The sequence below is a fragment of the Amia ocellicauda genome, chromosome 17 (genome assembly GCF_036373705.1).
Source record: "Amia ocellicauda isolate fAmiCal2 chromosome 17, fAmiCal2.hap1, whole genome shotgun sequence".
In the NCBI taxonomy this organism is placed as follows: domain Eukaryota; kingdom Metazoa; phylum Chordata; class Actinopteri; order Amiiformes; family Amiidae; genus Amia; species Amia ocellicauda.
Window position 1 is genome coordinate 13127126 of NC_089866.1, and position 21887 is coordinate 13149012.

At 38.4% G+C, this 21887-nt stretch overlaps 1 protein-coding gene across 1 annotated transcript in view; it reads left to right on the plus strand.

Moving 5' to 3' along the window:
• Positions 1-21887, plus strand: part of myo15aa (myosin XVAa) — an 83139-nt gene that overhangs the window by 2682 nt on the left and 58570 nt on the right. The window contains exons 2-10 of the mRNA XM_066689194.1: positions 14880-14962; positions 15435-15498; positions 16237-16346; positions 17053-17127; positions 17732-17822; positions 19556-19659; positions 20553-20616; positions 21230-21343; positions 21522-21683. Of these exons, the coding sequence (XP_066545291.1) occupies positions 14880-14962; positions 15435-15498; positions 16237-16346; positions 17053-17127; positions 17732-17822; positions 19556-19659; positions 20553-20616; positions 21230-21343; positions 21522-21683 (867 nt within the window). The remainder of the gene's footprint in view (positions 1-14879; positions 14963-15434; positions 15499-16236; positions 16347-17052; positions 17128-17731; positions 17823-19555; positions 19660-20552; positions 20617-21229; positions 21344-21521; positions 21684-21887) is intronic.

Here is a 21887-nt window from a genome sequence, read left to right on the forward strand (position 1 = left end):
AAAGTAAACATGACTGCTACTATACATAGATTAAAGGTCCAGGTGGCAAAATTACATTTATTTGTCAAACCGTGTTAAAGCAATGGCAAACAGAATAAAAAAGTAAATTGGATTTACCTGTGAATGAGGGCATTCAAAGGAATATTAGGCCTGATGGAGGATTGTGAAAGATGTGCCTCAATGAAGTTATAGCCAGTAATGAAAAGTTGTATGTGTTTGGGTAGGCTTGAGTACTATTCAATCAATAGATGGTATGAACGCCAGCTGTGATTGGAAAACTTCTGACTGTGATTAATATTGTGTCTCCTAAGATTGAATATATATATATATATATATATATATATATATATATATATATAAAGGAAAGGTTATGACTGAATGATTCCTGTAGAAGTGTACTGAAATACACAAATGCCATTCTAATTGGCACGTTTTCTTTATGGTCCTTTATGAAAGATTATTGCAGTCAATTTGCATTTCAGTTGTCCAGTTTACACATAGTTTTACCATGCATTATCTTTCCTTTGTCATAATTTTCACTTTGCTTACCTTAGACTTTATTATTGTTTTAACCTGTTCTTGTCAAGAGTTAAATGTTTAAAGCCGGGCAAATACAGTTGTGTAAAACTGAAGTATTCGAACAATGCTCCAATTGGGCCACTAGATGGCCCAACAGACTTTTGAAAGTCATGGACTGATGACATATGAAGGAAGACTGTTTCCTGTACCTATGGTCCCTCCTCCAGGTGATAATGAAGTGATTTAATGGGGTTTAGAGTACATGGATATTAGCTGTCTGCCTATATAGTGTTACTTAGGTGCTTAGTCACGAAGGTCTGTTGGTCACACGAAACAGCAACATTAACCTGACATAGCAGCTCACAGTCACAGAAATAGAAATGGCTGCATTATTAACCAATGCCCGGCTTTGTTAAGCAACCTGTGAAAAACATTATAGAAATTAAAATTAAATGAAGAGGCTCCAAATGTAGAATACAGAGGGATAATAGGTGAAACTATTTCAAGCAGTCACCATTTACTAACTGGTGTAGTGTTTCGTTTTTTTAGTTTTTTTTCTACATTTAATTTCAGGGTGTTAGACACCATGGTGAGAGAAAGCAAATGTAATTATTAAAAGATACAGTTAAAAAGTCAGATGTGACATGTTCCTGTGCTGAGGTCATTACAGGTCTTGTTAATCACTGTCAAGACACGTGTGCCATTCTCCTATGGTCAGTGCTTTCAGACAACTCGCTGTGCAAGAAAAGAAGCCTTCAAATTCAACAAATAAATTGCAAGTAAATTGACAGTCAGAATGATGAAAACAGGAGGCAGACATATGCAGTTTGACTGCAGGTGTGATTGAACCATATATGTTTAATGGAGTGACTACATTTATGATCAAATGGACCACTGTTTAAGGAGAAATATCTCCCCAGCTATTTTTATTTTCATTACAATATGCTGACAGAGTTTCCTTTAGATGTGTTTCCATGTCTCAGACTGACAGAGAGCACATCATGTAGAAAAGATTGGGACAATAGGTGAAAAACATTACATAAAAGCAAATGATCTTTAGAAAGGTGTCACACTTGGGCTATTAATTTATCTATTGTCTGGTTGTGTGGTAATAACTAACTGATAAAAGTAAGTTATTAACTACAAATAAGCCACATTTAGGAGTTATCAAGAATTCTGTGGACATGATTGATTCCTAAACCTCATACAGAATTATAAAACAAGCTGTACTAAAGCAGTTTTTGTGAGTACTTGAGCATTTAATGCCAAAGACTTCATGTTTGTATAACTCAATATAGGATAGATTGCATTGAATATGTTGATTTTAGTTTTAGATATTTAATTTTTCTCAGAATGGTTGTGTTCTGCTCCAAGTTTAATTATCTTGATGTTGCTTCAATCATGATGATGTACCAACAACCACTCGGCTGTGTTTGGTCAGGCGTGTTATCAGTGATGCGGAGACGGGGGGTGAGGTAGGTTTCTTGGTAATCAGGAGCACACATTACCCCAGAGATGTAGCAACAGCTTGATATCTCCTCTTTGACTTGTGGCCATGCATCGTAATGACCAGATAACCTTACACATCAGCAAGGCAAGATGAGAAATGTAACCAGATACCTTACTACTGCACGGCACTCCAAGTTCCATCAGTTTGTCATTAAAAGATTCCAGCATCGACCCACGAGGGGGGACATTTGAACATGCTGCCCTGACAGTTCAGGTTATCAGTTTACACTGCTTTTGTTTAGAATTATAATTAAAATGCAGGGATTTCAGAGGATCTAGACCTCAATGTTTTCACTTCTCTTCTTCCCTGCGCCACATCATGAAAAAGTGAAACTTAAATGATATTAGTTAGATGATAGATACATAAACCGATAAATACTGCCATATTTGCCAAACGTTTCCATTGCATATAATTGAACAGCTGTTCAATTTTCCTTTTGAGAAAGAAGAAAGAAACTCCAGATACTAATATCCAGAAACATTTAAACTTATTTTAGTAACTGTTAACATTCAGTTAACATCCTGAAAGATGTATGTGCCATATTCCATTTTCTCTGTGCTGTTATCTCTCTCTTATAGAGGAAAAAAAAAAAAAAAAGCTTTAACCTAAGAGTGGAAGTAAATGTTTTACATAATGGCCCTTATTAACATGCTGAAGTACAATTGAATATTGATACCATACACACTTGGGAAATTCTTATACACCCCTGGCAGAATAACAGCCTGATATTTAACTGAATTAAACATCAGTTACACTAAAATAACAACACTAAAACACATGTATGAACTCAAATGTTAAATATCAGTGTTTGCTTCTTTTGATGATATTGATGAGGTACTGATGAATGATAACATAAAGGAAGCTGATGTTTGAATCTATTCAATTAATTTTATTCACTATGTATATACAACATGTCCCATCACTTGTATGATAATATATATGTTACTGGAGCCAGTTAGGAAACTCAGTTCGCTTTTGACAAATTTAGAACATTTCTATTTAATTTTTCATGAATTCTCTGTGAACTGAATACAGACCAGTCATTAATCTTTAATACCTGCCTGTGTCATGAACTCTCAAGAAAAACATAAATAAAATATCAACAGTTAATATCTTTGTCTGGTAGGACATCAGACATCATTCAGGGACTGCCTTTGTGTTGACAGAGATAAGTCGAGCTCAAACATAATAGTAAAAGCAGCAAAACAGTTCATATTACAACATTCGTTTTTTTGGCATTGATTCATGTCTAATTTCAGGTGTCAGACACCTTGAAAATCACTCTCCCATAGAACAGTCACCTAGACTTTTATTAATACAGAGGCTTGGCAAGGAAAGCCTTCAATAATACATATATTAAGTAAATAAATAAAATAATTAGAAAATGCAATGACAGACAGACTCCAGTCCTGGGGGGCCACAGTGTCAGCTGGGTTTCATTCCAGCCTAGCTCTTGACTCCTTAATTGGTGTAATTAAACAATTAACTGGATTAATTGAACACTTCTCTTCAGACTCTGAAATGTTCTGTGGGTTCAGTGTTTTGAGTCATCAGCAAATTGTATGTTATTGGCTATAAACATAAAATAGTAAGGTTTTAGATAAGGCTACCTGAGTAAATAATGACATTAATTGTGATTGCCTGTTGGAACAAAAACACTGGGCCCCCCAGGACTGGAGTCTGACACCCCTGGTCTAAAGCAAGAAAGCAGGTATGAACGCCCAGCTCTGCCATGTCTAGAGGGAATGATGTGACCATATGAGGCTCATTTTACACACCATGCACCCCATTACACTCTCCCCTTCTAAACTCCTCCAACTCTGCAGTTATGACTGAACTGTCAAGCTATGATTTTATCAAGTGCTGCCTGACTCCAACTTGGACACCTCTGAGTGCCAGAGCAACAAACTCGCATTGCCAAAACAGTGGTCTCTTGACATAGAGGTTTGAACTCTCCATCAAGTCTACGCGCAATGTAATCTGTGTAACAGGCTCATATTACACACTATGAAACCCATTACATATAGTCTCTTTAACTGGTGCCCGAGATAATAACAATAAAAACAAAACTTTTATTCCCAAGCAAAGTTTAGTTTCAGTTCTCTACAATGGCTCATATTATGAGTTTGTAGGACCAACAAACCCATTGCACTGTTGAATTAATAGAACAAGTGCATCAAAAGTTTGTTGACATTTTGCAAAATAAGATACTCAGCTATAAATCTGCAAAAGGTACTTTCAATCTGCTTTACATACTTGACATTCTTGTCTTCTCGGGAGAAAAAGTTTTGAGTCCCTGCTGACACCTGACTGTGTTGCTGTAAGTACATTAAACTGAAAGTTCAGTCGGCAGTGAGGTGAGTTTCCATGTCTTTCTTAGAACACGGAATTCTGATCCGCCTCAGTGAAAGCTCAGATGGGACACCTATATATAGCCTTGAGTTCTGGGAATATGTTGGGTTTTTGTTTGTTTGATTGTGTGTCCTCTATCTCTCCATTAATTAATTATGTGTATGTAAACAATATGTTCATGTGTACTCTTTACATTTACTATAGCTATAAAATAAATTCAGCAAATACAAATAAATACATGAAAAGGCAATATTAAAAACTGAGATGGAATGCACATGTTCATATTCTGTTTTTGGTATCTAAAAATATCATTTATATATCTATTTTATTTTATTTCATATGTAGATGACACTTTAACAGTTTTACTGGTTTGTTAGTATTGTTGTTAATTATATATTTTCTGATATATATATATATATATATATATTTTTTTTTTTTTTGGGGGGGGGTAAGTTACCTCTTACATGGGCATTTTTATTTCAATGTGCATTTTTTATTTTAATTGGCACATATTCTAATGAGCAGTAAACTAAAAGTAACCACATTACATTTATCAATACAGTACTTGGTTCCAACATACTTAAAAAATAGTTTACATTTGATTTGATTTCCAACATTCTCATTAAAAGCATTTCACTGTAATGTAATGTAAGGTGCTTGAAAGCAATCTTGCACACAGAATGTTTTATCAAGGTTGTCTCAAAAATATAATTTTCTGAATAACATTATTATTATAAATATTATTTAAGTCTTTATCAGAGGGAATTACAGTATTGCATTTTTAGTGACTTTAACAGGTAGATTTCAGTGTCAAAACAAATAGTAGATGTAAACTCTACTTAATATCACTTTATGTACATACAAATTAACCTTGGGATTTACCAAAGTTATAGACATACAATTAATGGCACATTAATGGACAGCTGGTTTAGCAACACTGAATTCAGCTAAACACTTTTATTTTCAATGTACATAGCCCATACCATATTTACATCTAGTAGAACAAATGAATACTCCTAGCACACAGCTGTCTTGAATATCAGTTTTTTAAGTTTTTTCTTCAAGCTTTAAAACTTACCCCTCTTTTGGAATAGAATCGGACTCTGAATTGTGCATCCCGGCTATATTTTGTTCGTCTTTGGATATGTTTCTCAGACGCAGTGTAGTAACAGCTCAGTCTACCTGCATAATTCATACAGGAATGAGCTAAAGAGATAAAGTTACGCTAAGGCATTATAGCTTTTGCATTAAGGTTCCTTTTGCACACTTTCAGCAGAAGGCACTTACACACTTTCAGACACATGCTGTAGGAGTCTTAGACGTTCTGGACTTAAAACTGGCGGCACGAAACTGCTTGGGATCACAGTAGCTGAAAGACAGAAGACTGTAATGCATTCTTAATGGTAAACAAAAGGATGCTGGAAGTTGTGGATACCTCTTTTCGTGGTGCAGGGCACAGACACTACCTGTGGGATTTCTCAATGGGAAGCTTTCTGCCAAACTTGCTAACAGTGTAGCCATGGGAAAGGACACATACATTTTCTGAAATAAGGAGATACAGGATAAAATGGGAGTACACCTTAATGTAAGGTAAACAACAGTATTTTCATCACAGTATTGTGGAACAGTGTTACTGGAGAAATAATTTTTCAAATAAGACTTGTATGAAGCAATCAATATTTTATGTTTTATATGACATGTGCTTTTTAAATTTTTTCATACAAACTACTTGGTCAGTTTAGTTTTTTTTTTTTTTTTTTAACAGTTCCTATATTTTGATTTTGATTTAATTATTTATTGATTTTGAACCTCTATTGTACAGCACTCCGGTTAAGAAGGATGGGATTGTTTCTGTGTAGATTGTTTATAGGCTGAGCATGAACAAAGACTAGCATGATTTTTGCAAAGGGACAAAATGCCAGCCAAGAAAGGTGACTCAAAAGCTGCAGCAAAAAAAGGAGGCAAGGGGGAGCCAGAGAAGAGCAAAAGTGCAGATAAGGGGAAATCAGACACTGCAAAGAAAGGCAAAGAGGATACAAAGGGTGGAAAAGAGGACAAAAAGGGAGGAAAAGATGACAAGAAGGGAGGAAAAGATGACAAGAAGGGGGGAAAGAAGGGAAAAGAAGAGCCTCCTAAAGGAAAAGGTAAAGATGATGGTAAGAAAGGGAAAGATAAAGGGAAAGGTAAGAAGGCTGTGGTAAGTGAATCTGAAGAAGGATCTGATGCAGAACTGGTGAAAAGTGAAGTAGATGAAAGCGAGGACCTGAGCAAGGGGTCGGAGGAGGATGAGGATGAGGAGGAGGAGGAGCAGGATGAAGATCAGGAGAACACAGAGGAGGACACAGAGGATGACCGGGGGAGAAGGGGCAAAAGGACAGCTGCCCTGAAAGGTGCCTCCAAGGCAATGGTGGGAATGAAGGCCAAGGGTAAATCTAAACATGTTCAGTCTGAGGAAGAGGAAGAGGATGAGGAGGAAGAGGAGGGTGGAGAAGATGAGGATGATGACTATGATGAAGATGAGCAAGTGGATCGTAAGCGTGCCAATTTAAAAGCTGCTTCCAAAGCTGTGACAGGATTTAAATCTGAGGGCAAAAAAGAACCTAAGAAGACCAAGGATTTGCATCTAAAAGGGGCCTCCAAAGCTATGATGGGACTGGCAGCTGATGGAAGACAGAAAAAGATGAAGAAGAAAGAGGATGCCCGGGCTCACTTGAAAGGGGCTTCTAAAGCACTGACAGGGCTTGCTGGCAGGAAATCCCCACCAGTTGTAGAAGAAAAAGAAGTTAAAAAAGGATTAAAGAACACCTCCAAGCTTTTCATGGGATTTGGAGGATTCAGGAGCAAAAGTTCCAAGAAACGGGGTTTTAAAAACACCTCTAAGCTCTTTCTGGGGTTTGGCAAACGCAAAGGACCCACTTTCTTGGCCAAGAAACGCAAATCAGTGCTAAAGAATACCTCCCGATTCATGATGAAATTTCACAACAGTAAAAAGAAGAAACAGGCTGAAAAAGAGAAAGTGCCCCCCAGAAAGGCTTCCTTTTTATTAATTAGACTAGGGGACAGAGCTGGGAAAACTGATAACACGGCAGATACCCCCAAAAAATCTGGATTTGGTAAATTCCTAGGGAAAACCAAGATGGGCTTGTTTGGTAAAAAGAAGGAAGCCGCCACAGGTTTTAAATCTAAAGGGATGCTTTTAACTAAAATAGCAGGAGCCGCAAATTGGCTTACCAAGAGATTTCTGACCACTAAGGGAAAGCAGAGCTCTGAGGAAAGATCCGGTAAAGAGCGCTGGTTTTCTAAAATAGGAGCCAGAAAGCTACCTTTCCCTTCTGGGGATGAAGTTATCCAACACAGAGCGAACATGAGAAGATTCCGTGGCCATCATAATTTTGGATACGAACATGATGAAGATGCATATGGCTATGAAGAGGATGTGTATGAGACAGGCAGGACCAGAAGGGATTCCTCCCCAAGGAGGTCTATGCGTAATAGATATGAAGCAGAATATGCTCCCATTCCAGGTCACCCAAGAAGACCAATAGAGCAGTATAACTATCAGGAAGATGATACAGATTATTATGATTATCCATCTCAAGACCAGTATGGTTACTATGAACAGGAAGAAGGCTACTATGATCCATCAATGGGCTATCAAGATGGATATGAGTATTATGATGAACAAATGGACTACTATAATCAATACCCAGAACAGGATCAATATGGCTACAATGACGATGAAATGGATTATTACGGACACCACCCAGAAGACCAGTATGCTAATTATGAGGATGGGATGGAGTATTATGATGGACCAGGTTATCCAGAGGACGAGAATTATGAATATTATGATAATGAAATGGAATACTCTGAAGAGGGGTATCCTTCCGATCAGTATGGTTATTATGAAGACGAGCTAGGATATTATGATTCACCATATGGGGAGGCGATGCCATTGGACCCTTACATGAAATATTCAGGCTATGATGATCCATACTACCAAGAATATCAGCTTAATTACACTGAACATGCAGGGTCACCGTATCTTGAATCGTCATATAACCAATATCCATCCAACCCTTATATCATGGAGGACATAATGGAGCAGGAGGAGTCTGAGGAGACAGAGAGTAATGAGTACGGAAACTTTTTCTCTCCTCCACCAAATTTTTCCAGCTTTACTGGACGTGACCTGGGAGAAGCATTACCTGTGTTTCCTTCGAAAAAGCCATCCAGACTCTTCCCCAGGCCTCAGGTCAAATTGTTTGGAAAGGAAAAACTTGATATTCCACTGCCGCCTGCCCCCCACATCTCTCTGAATGATTACGATGAAATGTCAGAAGAAGGTGAATATGAAAGTACTGTCAATGTTCAGAATCAGCATTATGCATTGAGCCAACCATCCTCGCCTTTTACTTCAAGGAGATTTCCTCAACCAGTGAGTCAGCCCACAGTTAGCTTCCAGAGGCCACTATTTCCCACACCTACTGCTATGCTTTTTGGTGCTGGCAGCAGGCATGGGAATATAGACATGGTCTCTTCCCCAACACCTAGTGCAAGACGATTTGGGAGCCCTGTTCTGGGTAGATTGCCTAATAGACCATCCTCTCCAACTCCGCAAGTTCGACCTTTCTCTGTTCAAAGGCTGCCTTCCCCATCCCCAAGCAGGCGTTCAATAGGTCCAATGGGATCTCCGCAACTTGCAAGACCACCTTCCCCTCAGCCACCCATAAGAAGGTTTGGGGGACAAAATTATGACCACCCTACTAATAGAAGACACTCCCCACTGCCTGTCAGGAGGTTAAGCCCACCTCCTTCTCCACAGCCTTCGGTAAGACAGTTTGATGTCTCTCCTCGCCAAAGAAGCCCATCCCCCCAGCCATCTGTAAGGAGATTTGAAGTCTTGGCCGAAGAAATGGAGCCCCCACCTTCACTAAGGCAACCTTTGAGAATGTTTGGCAAACCATCTCCCAATGTAGAATATCCAAGGCCAGCTTCTCCTAATATGGTATTCAGACACTTTGGCCACCCATCGCACAACAATAATGCTCAAAGACCTCCCTCACCTCCCTTACAGAACAGAAAAATCAGTCGTCCCCCTTCTCCCCAACCTTCATTAAGGAGAACAGGAAGTATTAGGGGAGGAGAAAATCAGAGGCCACCATCTCCTCAGCCATCGTTAAGACAGAGGTCACCGTCACCAACAACAAAGAAGAAAATGTTTGATTTTAACAAGCCACAACCTGCAACAATTAAATCTGCTTCAGGCAATCCATTTCTGAAGCGATTTGGAAGCCCTGTTGCTAAAGAGCCTCCAAGACCACCTTCTCCACAGCCCTCACTGAGGAGAAATCCTCCACCCTCCCCACAGGCTTCACTCAGGAGAAGAAGTCCTCCTCAGTCTCCACGGCCATCTCTCAGAAGAGACAGTAGTCAAGAGCCACCTCTTCCACCAAAGACTCCGTTTAGACTTTTTGGCCCCATGAAAGGACAGACCCCAAAAATGTCACCTAACCCTTTCATGAAAAAGTTGTCAAGGCCTCCTAATGCTGGAGACCCAGTCCCATCTCCAGCTCAAAGGCCTCCTTCCCCTCAACCTTCTTTAAGAAGAAAGAGCCCACCTCCATCCCCTCAGCCAAGTTTGAGACCTGCTGGCAGCATTCGACGAGCAGAAGTAGAGAGACCTCCATCTCCACATCCATCGCAGAAGGCACCTAATCCCAAATTTCAAATGTTTGGCTTTAAACCTCAAGGTGTAGCCCCAAATCCAATGACTGGAAATCCTTTCATGAAGAAAATTGGACATCCCAGAGGGGGAGAAGTTCAAAGGCCTCCCTCTCCCACACCTTCACGACGATTAGGTCAATCTGCAGGACCTGAGTCCCAGCGGCCACCTTCCCCTCGATTTCCAGGAAGCAAAAGGCTCCCATCCCCTACACCCTCAAGAAGACTCAGCCGTCCTGTAAATGAGATAGATGATGTTTCTGCCACAGCTCCTCCATCAAAATTTAAGATTTTTGGTCGTAATAAGTTACCTACAGGGGCTGTGAAACCTTCTGCGGCAAATCCTTTCATGAGGAAAATGGGGCCCCCAGGTACCCCAATGCAACAAAATGCAGCCCAATCTAGACAATCTGTAAGAAGCATGCACCCACCTCCAGGTGCTGGCGACCCAGGAAGGCCCCCTTCTCCCCAAATGCTAGCAAGACAAAGTAGCCGTCCTCCTGATACCCACAATTCAACACAAGCTAGGTCTCCCACACCTGTTAAAAGAAACCCCTTCCACAGGCCATTTGGTATGCCTGCCGGCAGAGCAGCTCCTCGACCTGCCAGGGATCTACTAATGCAAGGTGGGTCACCTCAAGAAGACGTGACAACTCAAAGGATGCCTTCTAGGCGAATGTCAGTTAAACCAGGGGCTGAACCTGCAGCAATCAGGGGCTCCCAAAAGATACCTCCCTCACAACCTACATCAGGGGGCAGAAACCCTTTTTTTAAGGGCAGGGGCCGTCCAGTTGCCGGTACTCCTCAAAAACCTCAGTCTCCCAGGCAATCGGTAAGAAGGGAGGATCATCCAGCAGGCGGGAGTGGAGCTCACAGGCCTCCATCTCCACAACCTTCCATCAAACAAATGGGTGTGTCAATGGCGAACCAGACATCCCTAAAGCAAGGTGCTGTGGCCCCTAATCCTGCAAACCCGAATCTTAAGATGTTTGGCCATGGTAGGCCTTTTCCAAAGCAGGTGGGAGGGAATCCTGCCATTACACGCATTGGCCGTCCAGGGGACCAGCAAAGACCACAGTCACCAAAGCCATTAAGGCATTCTTCAACTAGGAGCAACCGTCCCCCTTCCCCGCAGACTGAGCTGAAACAAAGGGGAAGTATCAGAGAACAGAACAGGCCACCTTCACCCCAACCTTCCTTAAAACAAGGGTCTCCGATTCACTCAAGGTCAGCCTCACCCAGAGAGCCCTCTTTTCACCCTCCAATGATGAAAAAATTTAGCCAGGTTAAGGAACCCTCTTCTCCCCCACTTCTAACAAGTGCTCCCAACCAGAACCCTCACTTTCAGAAAGCTTCCTTCAACCATCCCACTCCTACAGCACAAGCTCGCTCACCATCGCCTTCTTCATTTAGGGGCCATGATAGCTTTAAAAAAACAGTTCCCCATCATATGGTTCATGAAGAAAACCCTTCAGATGATTCAAGTGGTAGATACGCTGTGGTAATGCCTCAGGTTCAGAGGATGGGACCATCATACAGACCTTCTCAACACTTGAAACAGCACTGGGCACAGAACCATACTAGGGAAGTTCAAGAAGTGCAGGATGTGTGGTCTTCTGAGAGAGTACTTCCTCACAATACAGTGCACAACCTTACTAAATGGTCAGTGTACAGAGAGGAAAATGTAGCTGATTATCTGGCAGGTGTTTCCACTGTACATAAGGTGGATGTCCCTGTAAGTGACTGGGAACCAGACATGGAAGGTGAACGCCAAGGACCATGGTATAAAAAGGTAATAGTCCAAACATTTTCATTCAAAGATGTTGTTTCACATCCCTAAAATAGAAACAAAAAGAAAAGATGTGCTGAAAATCTTACATCTGAGATTTGTTCGTGAGAATCGTGAGAATATTTTCAGAAATGGTAAAAGGTCATTAGGATATGGATATTAATATGAATGCTATAATATGACAGCAAGGGTGGCATTCACCAGCTTTATGCCATTTTATGCCAAGAATTTATTTTCACTTTTAACCACCATATTCAGTCAGGTAAGAAATCACTTCTATTCATATTTGCAAATATCTATGATTCTGTAAAAGCTGTTTATAAAATCACTTACTGGACATTATATGAGGGATGTAAAAAAGTAAGCTTTTATTAAGTTATGGAATGTAAGGCTGATATTAATAATATATTCTGAGATTATAGTGCTTATAAAAAGTATACATATATATTCTAGGTAGAATTCTACAGATCTGGTGATATCTAATTTGGCTGCTAATAGCAGGGGCACACTGGTTATTAAATTTAAGTTAATCAGTTATGGTTCTGACATTTTCTGAGCAGTTAATCTCAATGTTTAATGGGTATGCAGGAAGAAAGCTAAATAAACAAGGTGATTAGACAGGGATCTGCTTAGGACTTGCATGGCACTTTTAATTAGAAAGTGGCAGTTTTTTAACTTGGCAGCTGGGGTGTAGGGACAGGGAGTTACTTGAGACATTCCCTGGGCAAGAGGAAGTAATACAGGACCAGTATTCTCTTACCTGGGCTGGCAGTGCAGCTACTTCCTGGGACTGAAAGGCTATGCTCATGGAATGTGGACTGTAGCCAGGTTAGGGGGTTGATTTTCATTTGTTTGAATCAAAGGCAAACCTCCGAATGAATTACCGTATTGTCAGCATGCTTTTTGTTGTAGTACTAGGCGAAGACTTGACTATAACATAATGTCTTTTGATACAGTGTCCCATGTTTCAAACTCCCTTTGCTGGTTTTAATTCGACCAGTCGAAAATAGACCAGAGGTGCACATTTATGAGATCTGAGATGATACAGATCTTCATTAGGCTCGGACACTAACTATAAATGTCCGAAGAAGTGTTTCATTTCTGTACCTTAGCTGAATCTATGGGGACATTTTATAAGGGTGTTTGTTTGGCTAATATATTTCAGGCCACTGCAAATCCAATCAATTGGTGTGTAATGTAAGAAGTTTATTGGCCATCATGAAAATGATAGGTGTCTAAAATACATCATATTCATAATAACTCTCAAGGGGACGATTATAAATGTTTATATGAATGATTGTCCCCTTGCCAGTTATTATGAATATTATGTATTTTAGACACATATCATTTTCATGATGGCCAATAAACTACTTACATTTTATTGGTTTAATTTGTATAATAGATGTAAAATGCACATTTCTTGTCAAATGCGATGTATTTTCATCCCAACATGAACTACTAGTGCTGCTGGGATACCTGCTCTTTAAAGATTTAAGAATGTTGTGACATTTGAATGACTGATGTTGTAATATTAGATACCTGACTTTTGTTCTGATGGCCATTGTACAGATTTCTAAATGCATAATCAGTGGAAATATCATTATACAGTTACAAGTACACGGATAAAGCAGAGATTACTGTTGTAATGTATTCGTTTTCAGCTGAAGTCATATATTCTATGGTTTCCTTCCAGTATTGGTGTGCATATACACACTGGCATTGTCACATGCATTGTAGTAAATGCAGAAGATTAGGGTTCGTTGTAACTATTGTAGTCCTTAATGGTTTATATGTACTCTTTAGTAACTTATAACTTAAAAGTATTCATTTTATCACAATTCTGGTGAAAATATTTTTCATGTGTTTCTGCATGTGTCGTTTCCACACTCACCAGGTAGCAGATGTTAATTGTATTTATTGCAGTACAATAGGACTCAATTTGGCAACAGTTCCTGATAAAATTCCTGATAAAAATATTAAAGTCTTACCATTTACAGGCTTGTTTAAAATCACGTCCTGTCTCAGTGCCTCGTATGGTCACAGTAACACTGAACATTATTATGTGAAAAATCCTGTGCTTTTGTAGATGCCATCTTTTCTGCTATCCAGTAAGTGTTTAGATGTCACATCCTGAAACACAGAACAGCTCTCCTTTGGGGTATTTACAGCAGCCATGATTGTAATGAAGGTTATACTTTTAAGTTTTAAAGATTACTAAAATGATAGAATGTAACTGTAAAATAATTGTAGAGACTGCGATAATTCACGTTTTAATGTCTGTGTATTGTGTCCATCATTGTTTGGCATTCACTTAATACTTGACAATAGAGGAACAGCAGATCTGCATAAGATCTGCATAAGACGAACAGGCGAACAAAATGGCACCCTTAATTTGAAGCAATGTGAATCACTTATTAATAATTATTTTTATTGAAATGTAGATTTATTACTTATTTGTGTAGTGATGTATTCTCATTCTAGCAATTAAACTAATCCTACCAAGAAGTTCAGATTAAAGTTAAATTAATTAAATTCACACAAGGGGGATGCCAATACTTATGTCTTAAACTCCATAGATATACTTACATGTACTCTTTACTATGACTGTTACTCACTAGGATGAACTGGTGTTTAATAAACTTAAAAATAAGTTTAATTTAATGAACAGTATATTATTTAGTGGACAATATTGATTCAAAAGAAAGCTGCCAATATGCCAGGTTTAAATAGGTTGCCTTGCAAGTGACCTGTTACTATGGCTGTTACATTATTCTGCCAGTCGATCTTCTTGCCTGTGAAGACACAGCGGTGATTTGCAGAGGTGTAAAACTATAGAAATGAAAATCAATTTGTAAGAAAACTTAGAAGTACAGGAAAGTTGTTGGATTATGGAAACAGACCAGGATAATGCCATGTGAGAAATGAGTTCAAGTTGTCAAGGACCACTGAGCCCTTTAACTAATAACACTGTAATTCTCAATGCAGATGTACTCCATCCGAAACCTGCCGTCAATGCGGTACCGGGAGCAGGCTGAGGAGGATGGGATGGAGGACATGACCCAGCTAGAGTAAGCCTTTTATATAATGTTGATGTGAGATCACTGACTACATAAGGTCTTCAAGTTCAATAAGTCAAATTGCACAGCTTGTGTCCTTGAGGACAGCAGTTTTTCTAACTGGGAACTGTTATTAAATTGCTTTAATTAAGCCAAAATCTTGTTGAATTAGTTAACTCCTAAGGGCAGAACGAATACCTGAAGCCACTGCTGACTTCCAAGAGAGTTGTACGCCCCTGAAATAGACTCTGCAAGCTGTCAAAGACCAATTAGAAACTATGTTTGAATCACATGGATTATGAGTGATTTTTAATGGTAGATTAAGATTATTTGTTGCAGTCCAGAATTTCCTAAAAATGCAGTTGATGCCTATAGATTTAATGAGTGTAATCCATTGGCATATGGAAGGGGTAACACTATTCTGAGTGTAAAGTAAAGTAAAGTAGAATAGGAAAGGACAACTAATTTTAATATATTTTTTTAGGGAGCTCCATGAAGGCACTGTGCTTTATAATCTGAAGAAAAGATTTGCCAGAGAATTGATTTATGTAAGTAGACTACTTATTGACATTATTTTAAATGTGTGGTACATTTTCATGTATTAATGCCTGCTGGGATGCCTGAGATAGACCTGTAATTTAAGTCACCACTAAATCAGGAACAAAAGCATAATGAATGTAAGTGAATCAGACCAGTGCTATTGCTTAATCACCACATCTGAAGATTAGTATATGACAAGAAAGCCCAGACAGAAATGCTCATTGCATGAAAATCAATGTTAAATGACAAAAACATTAATTATGTTAAATAACTATGGGTGGTCAATAGAAGGAAACCCATAAGACTGACATATATGTCTGTTCTAAACTCTGCTAATGTCTCCTTAATATGGTAGTCAAGCAATTAAACTCCTCCTGATTGCTTTTCATTATTATCAATTTGGTTCTGGTTTAGTGGCAACTTCAAATAGGAGTTAAAGGTTGAGCATTCTAAACTGACAGGTATTTTTATAACAAGAGCCAAATTAATCACACTGCTGCTCTATTCAGCATTTACAGCATACAAGTCATTTTTATAGAATTAGAAACCAAAGCATTGATGGGGTATTATGCATGTATATTAATAGCAGTAATTTAAATGAAGTACCCTATTGCCTATAAAGAGGAAATTAAGTTATTGGGTTTAACACATCAAGAGAACAAATACAATTCTGAGTAATTGCTGAGCTGCTTTAAATGCATGTAAATGTCTCTCTCTTATTTTGTATTTTAATTTGTTGCCTTTAGACATACATTGGCAGCATCCTTGTCTCTGTGAATCCATATAAGATGTTTAATATTTATGGCACGGATGCAGTGTTGCAGTACGAAGGCCGAGCGCTGGGAGAAAATCCCCCGTGAGTGTCCGTGTGTTTCTCTGCTCTGAAGTGATACACACTCTCCCTGCACTTTTAATATTCAGCCCTAATGTTAAGACCATTCAACATCTGTGATCAGACACTTAAGGCCAGCTGCACATACTAGATCATTATTAATAAATGGTTATATGTCTGTTTTATAGTTTGACACAAAACAGTGACACAATAAATAAATGCGTGTTCAGCAATTTAGATCTGGATGCAGAACATACTTTGATCTAAGATGAAAGTGTAATTACTTTCCTGAGCCACTTTATAGTATAAGGGATTATCATGTTTCCACTAACATGTTGGGATAGGGCCAAACTCAAGGATGTTTATGGATTGCAGGCCACATTACATGTAATGTAACTGGAGATGTATGTCAAACTGGATCAGGGCTTGATAAATATTGACAATGTTACCCTATAAACCTAGCTGTCAAGCCAATGGTGCATGAACTTTGTAAAACACTAGTGTCACATTATTGTGTACATTGTAGTGTAGTGGCTTAGATAAAAATATTTCCCCTTTGTAAATAATAAAATGAAAAAATATATAATAGCAAATATAAATATGTATATATGTGTGTGTGGGGGTATGTGTTCAATGATTAGTTATTCTGTCAGATAATATTAATATTAATCTTTCCTAAATCATGTGGTCCTTTACTTCACTGATGGATTTTTCATTTCCTTTTTTTCAGTCATCTTTTTGCTATTGCAAATGTTTCTTACACTAAAATGATGGATGCCAAACAGAACCAGTGCATTATTATCAGGTAAGACCGTTTGTTTCTTCATTAGTTTTCTACTTTTTCTTTTGTATTGAGATTAACTCTACACCTAATTGTTCTGTGGGTGCTTCCATTATTTAATCTGATAAGACAGTGCAGTCCTCTGTTATATGTTTTCTGTTTGTTAACGTGTAGTTAGTGTAAAAATTTCAAAGATTTTACAGAGTTCCTAAGAAAATCAGTCAATTGAAATAAATCAAAGGATGACTTGATCCAACGGGTCAGACGAGCAACCTCATGGACATTCCTGCAGTCAGCATGGCAATTGCACGCTCCCTCAAAACTTGGGACATCTGTGGCATTGTGTTGTGTGACAAAACTGCACATTTTAGAGTGGCCTTTTATTGTCCCCAGCACAAGGTACACCTCTGTAATGATCAACATGTTTAATCAGCTTCTTGATATGCCACACCTGTCAGGTGGATGCATTATCTTGGCAAAGGTGAAATGCTCTTTAACAGGGAGGTAAATGAATGTGTGCACAAAATATGAGAGAAATAATATTTTGATTTGTATGGAAAATGTCTTGAGATCTTTCAGCTCATGACACATGGGACCAACACTTTACGTGTTGTCCTTTGTATTGTAGTGGTGAAAGTGGCTCTGGGAAAACTGAAGCCACCAAGCTTGTCCTGCGATACTTAGCAGCCATTCATCACAAGAGAAACATCACACAGCAGGTATGTACTGCCTCTGATGGGCACCAAGGATCAGTACTGGCGACCACATTGAGGAATGTGGACTTTATAGTGCACTTTATATGAATGTTATGAAGTTGGAGAATTAATTCATTTTAGAATCTCCTGAGGGGCCCAACCAGTAAAGACCTCCCTTCAGAATGTACAATGGGCCCTTCAGTCCAGTGATGTGTGTTATAATCTAGTTATAATAATCTGTTATAACTCTTACCAGAACTGGTGGTGCAGAATTGTGAGAGTTGTCTTCCCTACAATGCCAAATCTATGGTTTGCAATGTGGGCACACAGTAGACAATGACAAATATATATATATATATATATATATATATATATATATATATATATATATATTTAAAAGGAGACATTTGAGTCATAAGATATAGACTATATTGTTTGACACAATAGGGGATCTTCCAAAATGAATAAGACAGAAGGGCTATTAAATTGGAGTAGCTGATAAGAGCACTGAATTGGAATTAAGTATACATTCTTGCATAGGAGCAGAAAAGTTACCAGTTAATCAAAATGCTCAGTCATCACATCACAACCAGTTGTCCATGTATCCCTGATCCCAAGTATGGACTGAAGACAGTTCTAGACAAACAATAGTAATGGCCTTAAATAGAACAACATAAGTTACCAGTACAAGTTCAAGTTCTGCATGTGCCATTCTTCCAAAATAGCTGTAAAGTAGTCAAATAGCTTAAGTAAAACACATAAACTAAATCTGCTCATATGTATATTGATGTAATTTTGTGTTTGTTTCTGTTTTTCATTTGGATTCCTTTACGTATGTATTTCCTCAGATAGAGGTACTGTATGTTGACAGCAACATTCCTGTTTGATTGTGTGCATATTGGATAATGCATGATGCAATTATTGTGTATTCTGCATGAAAGAAGCTCTTCTAAACTGAAGTTATGTGTGGAAAGTGGTTTGCCTGCAGACATCCTTAAACACTTCTGAGACTAAAATAAATGGTCTTCAGTGAGTTTAAGAAGATGATAATCTATTGATAAGACTATAGAAACATGGAGTTTTACCTTGGAAAGATCATACTTTAAGACCCTATGAGCTCGGCATTGTTATCAGTAAGAGCTTCATTAATACTCTCCAAGATGCTGTAGCTCTGCTGTTTGCACTGTGAACTAAGTGTCAAAAATAGCAGATGTGTGGCAATAGATTTCAGAGGATGTGTTTAGCTGTCCACATCCTTTGCATATTTGGCACAGGGATCATGGAGAGCAAAATTGGTTAACAAATTGTGAAGGCAAAAAATAACATTTTCAAAATTCTTGAAAAAATAAATCATAGTCTGTATGAATAGTGTGTTTATTAAAATATTAGTTACAACCATTACAGTGTTGTTTAATGGCATGAAATGGTTCAACTTCTATTGTTATTTCAAAACAATTTTCCCAGAAAGCATGACAATACTTAATGGAGATATATTCAGTTTCATGATGCTGAAAGTGAGGTGAACATTCTAGACCAAAATTTGTATTACAATTATTAGCAAGCTGCCATTTATTTTTGCGGGGGAAACTGAATATATGTGAATACTAACATGAAGTACCTTTAAACAAAAGTTAAGTTTTAAGTCCTTTCAAAGCCCCTGGCATAATGCTTTGAAAGACTATTTTCTAATATTGACTCATAAATGTATCTGTGACCAAGATATCTTGCGTTTGGTTTTTTGCCAAATCCTGCAATAGATTCTGGAAGCGACTCCCCTGTTGGAATCATTTGGAAATGCCAAAACTGTCAGGAACGATAACTCAAGCAGGTTTGGGAAATATGTGGAGATATTTTTGGAGGAGTAAGTGCAATACTTATACTATCTATGTGTGTATGTATGTATTTATGCAATGTTCTTATAATCAATCCGATTTTTTGTTAATTAATTACTCTCTAAATCAAGGATTCTTAACCTTTTGCACCAACAGACCCCCCAGAGCCTCATGTATTGAACCCCACCCCATTTATATCATATAATTTCACTAGGCTCCCATAAAAAATATAGAAAAGGACTTGAGATGTTTACTCTCACAACCTTTCTTCTGGCTCACCAAGAAACAAATGACAGTCAGTTTGGCTAACAGCTTACCGGTAACTTAATTATCAGCTGCCTTTCAGAGTGATCATCACAAAAGTAAAGTACACAAAAATCTTAACATTTTTTGGATGCTTCCATATGAGCTCCCAGTTATCAGAACCCTTGGAACACCTGGACTTGTGATTATAAATTATGTTATGGAGCTGCCTTAAACAGGAGACACTTCTTCACACAGAGAGTTGTTACAATCTGGAACAAACTCCCCAGCGATGTGGTAGAAGCTGAAAACTTGGGAACATTCAAAAATAAACTGGATAGGATCCTTGGATCACTCAACTTTCTAATGTTATTATGTTGTTATGATGTTCCATGGTCCTCAGACCCCAGGATAAGGAGCCCTGCTCTAGATGAATATCAGACAATAGTTCACAAATAGCTTATTGATTAGAATATTCACCTAAAAAAGTGAATATGTGCTGGTTTACTGAAAATGCATATGAACTTAAAGCATTACTAAAGAAAATGGTAATTAATGTAAGATATTGATAACGATTTCAAGTCAAAGTTTTTATTTACAGCTGTGTGATTGAAGAGCCGTAATGATGCCATACTTACGCGTTCACTGTACGTACAACTGTCTGCATTATTTAACGCAGGGGTGTGATCAGCGGTGCCATAACCTCACAGTATCTACTTGAGAAGTCCAGGATTGTATTTCAGGTGAGCATGACTAAAGAGTTGGGCGCTTGTTCCTCTCAGAACGTCAAGAGGACAGAGCAGCTGTCACGTCCAGTACATCATGTGTTTGGTGAGATAGGAAAGGAGTCTGTTCATGAATGTGTTTGTTCCTGGAACTCCCTAAGACCACAACACACTTATCTTATTGCTGTACAGAAAAAGTGATGAATCTATGCCAGACAGAAAATGTCCATGAAGAGATTTTTTTATATGTGTCTAACTGATCAAATAATTAGATTAATTACATAATTAAGAACTCCAGTTAGAATGAAAACTGGGAGCTATCACTGCAGCCCTGCAGGGACTGGTCTGAATGAGACAAATCTGCTTATTCAGAAAAAAATGTGGTCAAGGCAGAAAGAGGAAAACAAATACGAAAAGACGAGTGATTGTTTGAAAATCCAAAAGCAATCCTTTCTTAATCTTACTGCTTATTTTTATTCCAGAAAAGCTGTACTTAACAAACAAAAAGTTATGGTTGAAAGATTTGCTGAAGTGATGTATGGTTTCAGTCGGATTGTGTATACATATATATACACACACAGTGGCTAATTTAAAGGATTGATAATATGAACTGTAAATTTATATTTTTCAGGCCAAAAATGAAAGAAACTACCACATTTTTTATGAGATGCTTGCAGGCCTTCCTTCCCAACAGAAACAGAGATTCTCTTTGCAGGAAGCAGAAACGTATTATTACCTCAACCAGGTGAGAGCCACAGCTCCTGCACTGACACTACTGTCCACCATTTACTGTGTCCCATCATGACATTGATGGGGACAGAAATACGAAACTGCAGGCTTCCTTTTCTGAGTCTGATACCACTTTGACCCCAGCCTTTGAGGTTGTTTGTATAGTATCTTGTGCTGGTGTGTCTTTCAATCAGGGAGGCAACTGTGAGATCTCTGGAAAGAGCGATGGGGAGGACTTTCGGAGGCTCCTCAGCGCCATGGAAATCCTGAGTTTCAGTGCCGAAGACCAGAACAGCATCTTCAGGGTCTTGTCTTCCATCTTGCACCTAGGAAACGTCTTCTTCGAGAAATATGAGGTATAGCGCTGGGCTAGGGACCCTGAGGGGAGAGGGGATTGAGTCAATTGGGCAATTTTGCTGTAATCTTTTGCATTTCTTTAAAGATGTCCTATTGTTTTAAGATGGCTTTCAATAAAAGGTGATTCACTAAATTTATATTTTTTCTTGTCAGCTATTAAAACAAAATATGGTTATGGTTAATAACAAAAACAGGGACGTCTG